At 37.4% G+C, this 3,073-nt stretch overlaps 1 protein-coding gene across 1 annotated transcript; it reads left to right on the forward strand.

The window, feature by feature from the left end:
* The first annotated feature begins 766 nt into the window (after positions 1–766).
* Positions 767–2,603, forward strand: LOC134803354 (gastrula zinc finger protein XlCGF52.1-like). The gene is made up of 2 exons (XM_063776154.1): positions 767–839; positions 1,477–2,603. Exons 1-2 carry the CDS (start codon positions 794–796, stop codon positions 2,520–2,522), a joined length of 1,092 nt encoding a protein of 363 aa, XP_063632224.1. The 5' UTR covers positions 767–793; the 3' UTR covers positions 2,523–2,603.
* Positions 2,604–3,073: the final 470 nt, after the last annotated feature.

Here is a 3,073-nt window from a genome sequence, read left to right on the forward strand (position 1 = left end):
AATATTGCATTTAAAAAGGGATTAAATAAATACCTTGTGCTTTATTAATTTTTATTTTAATGACAGGTACGGGGGATCCTATTTAAGTGTTAGTTTAAAGTGTTTAAACAATACCTTTAACATTAAAAGAAGGACATTGAGTTATTAGTTTCATGGTAATATGTTCAATGAAAATAATATTTATACAAACAAAACTTGGAGCGATCAGTAGGTAAAGAGAGAAACATCGAATAAGAACTCCCAAAATTGTCATTAAATTTTATCCCCTAGAAACCATTGGGTGGTTATTTGTTTTACAAGGGAGCAAAGTTGTTGTGTAACCAATATTGCTAATATTTATACCTACCCGAGCAAGCGGATTATTTCCAAATTGAACGACGATCGTAGGCGATCGTGGAATTTGAGGCACGAGGGTTAAACAAGCTTTGGCCTCGAGTGAAACACAAAATGGTGCGCCACACCAATGCGAGAAAAATATTAACTGTTAAATATTACAAATCGAATCCAAATGAATACTATTCAATATCATCACTTAAAAGTCAATTCTACCAGTCAACTCGAGGAAACCACTTCACATTTGCATCAGACCACTTTGCTACTCTTGTGGATAAATTGCACCATGAATATCCCTTATTGAAATAAAAGAGGGTTCTTAGGAGCAAGTGTGGTGAAAAGAATATTTTGATGAATGAAATAATATCTCGTAAATAAATAAAAATCAGCCCTCTTCAACAAACTGTTTTTTTTTTCAGACGAAGATTCTTTACTCAAGTTGAAGCGTTCGGATGGACGGATGGATGTTGAAACGTGCAATGAGAACGACATCTCGCCACGATCGGGTAAAACCTTTTTGTAAATTACTATTGATTTCAAAGGGTTTGGAACTCTCGTCATTCTCGACTAGACGTAGGTGGCCTTAACAGCCCGGACACGTGGCGGCGGCAGCGGCGAGCGTTGTCCGTAGGTGGGAACGAAAGGTCGGATCGCTGTGTCTCGCTCCGACCTATCGCGCCGCGGCGCGATATTGTGGCATTCGTGGCCGGGCCATAAGCCGTGTGAAGGTCGTGGGGTCGAACGAGTTTCTTGGAACTTGTGTTTGATATTAACCTATTTACTTCTCGCCGAAAAAAAAACATTGTGAGGAAAGAGTACTATGGCCAATAAGTCTAAATGAGAATCCTGCGCCAATTTTTAGAATTTAATTGCTAAAGGTTTAATTGCCCTGGATGCAACAAGATATACTTAAATCCAAGAGTTCCAAGAACTTCGTACTTGGCCCCTCAAGTTCCAGCAACTGTAGGAACTCGAGTCTTTTGTGTTTAAATTTGAAGAACTCGACTCGTTTATACGAAACTCAGCGCTTAAATAACTTCCGAGTATTTTGAGTCGAGTCCTTAATTAGGTCAGATAACTTTTATGCTGACGCGATATCGCGTCCGCTGGACTATACTAAACTGTTTTCTGTTGGGTATGCAGACCCGTTAGGTGGCGCAACTGGTGAGAATACGGAGCCGGCAGCTGCTACGTCCCGTGACGAGAAGTTCAGCCCCTCGAGTCCCGCGAGCGACGTGTCCGACACCGGTGAGGCCCACTCCGGGGACGAAGCGTACACCAGCGACACTTCTAAAGAACAAGAAAAACATATCGGCCAACTGCGTTATCCGTGCGATTTATGCGATAAAGACTTCGTGAACAAGTCAGCTTTGAAGCGACATCAGCGAGTAATTCACGCAACAGAAAAAATGTACACTTGTGATAAATGCAACAAAAAATTTACTAAACAAAAGTATTTAAATAAACATAAATGCACTTACACTGGTGAGGACTTCGGTTGTAATGTTTGTGGCAAGAAATTCACGAAGGAAGGTTATTTAAATTTACACAAAGTAAGCCACAAAGGAGAGAAACCATACAAATGTGAAAAATGTAACAGGAGGTTTGCACGCAAATGTTTTTTGCAACAACATGAAAAAACTCCATGTGAAGAAACTTCATTTACCTGCGATGTGTGTAACAAGCAATTTAATAAAAAAGAGACGCTCAAAAAGCATATATTAAGTCACACTGGAGTAAAACCATATGGTTGTAATGAGTGTGATAAAAGATTTTCAGTAAAATATAATTTGAACGCACATAAGAGAATGCATACTGGAGACAAATATAGCTGTGAAGTTTGTGACAAACTATTTCTTACTCAAAACAGCTTGTCAAGACATAAAATAACTCATACAGGGCAAAAGTACGAATGCACAATATGTAACAAACAATTTACTCAGAACTATACTCTAAAGGCACATCAAAAAATACACACTGGAGAAAAGGTGGCTAGAAAGCCTAAAACACGTTCCTACACTTGTAAAGATTGTAACAAGTGTTTTTCGAAGGCGGAGTTAGACAGACATGCGAGAATACATACTGGCGAGAGGCCTTTTGCCTGTGAAGCGTGTCAGAAGAAATTTAAGCAAAAATGTACATTATTGAGACATATGGATACAGTATGTGTGAAGCATTTTACATCATAAAATTATTTTGAGAGATATGCAAAAATTTACTTTTTGCCTTTGAATTATGTCCTAAGAAATTAAATACCTAATAACTAATAAAATTTGTGACTGTATTTTTTAATGTTAAATCACAAATACTACTTAGGTATTTCTAGAGTCAGTCATATCTGAAATACGAAAACGATGATCAAGTGAAATGATGATGATGATAGTAGTTTTGGCCGAATACCGAATATTCGGCCCCTTTCTCGGCCGAAGCGCCGAATGTTCGGCATTGCAAGCGAACATTTTGAGTCACAATTATTATGAAAACTGTTCGCCAACAAAGCACAACCTTTTCTAAGATATATTTTTAGTTGAACAGATTTAATTAATGTAGTTTATAGTCAATCAAATCAGACCCATGTAAAAAATAAAATATTTTGTAATCAACAAACTCTCAGAAAAGGGTAGGTATTCATATTTAACAGCTTTCCAAGAATACATTTTAAATATACCTAGTGTTTGGTTATTTTTATTGTGTAATTCATCATTTTATAGGTACTTAGGTGCAACAGATATTCGGAATT

This window comes from Cydia splendana, chromosome 26, assembly GCF_910591565.1.
Source record: "Cydia splendana chromosome 26, ilCydSple1.2, whole genome shotgun sequence".
NCBI lineage: Eukaryota > Metazoa > Arthropoda > Insecta > Lepidoptera > Tortricidae > Cydia > Cydia splendana.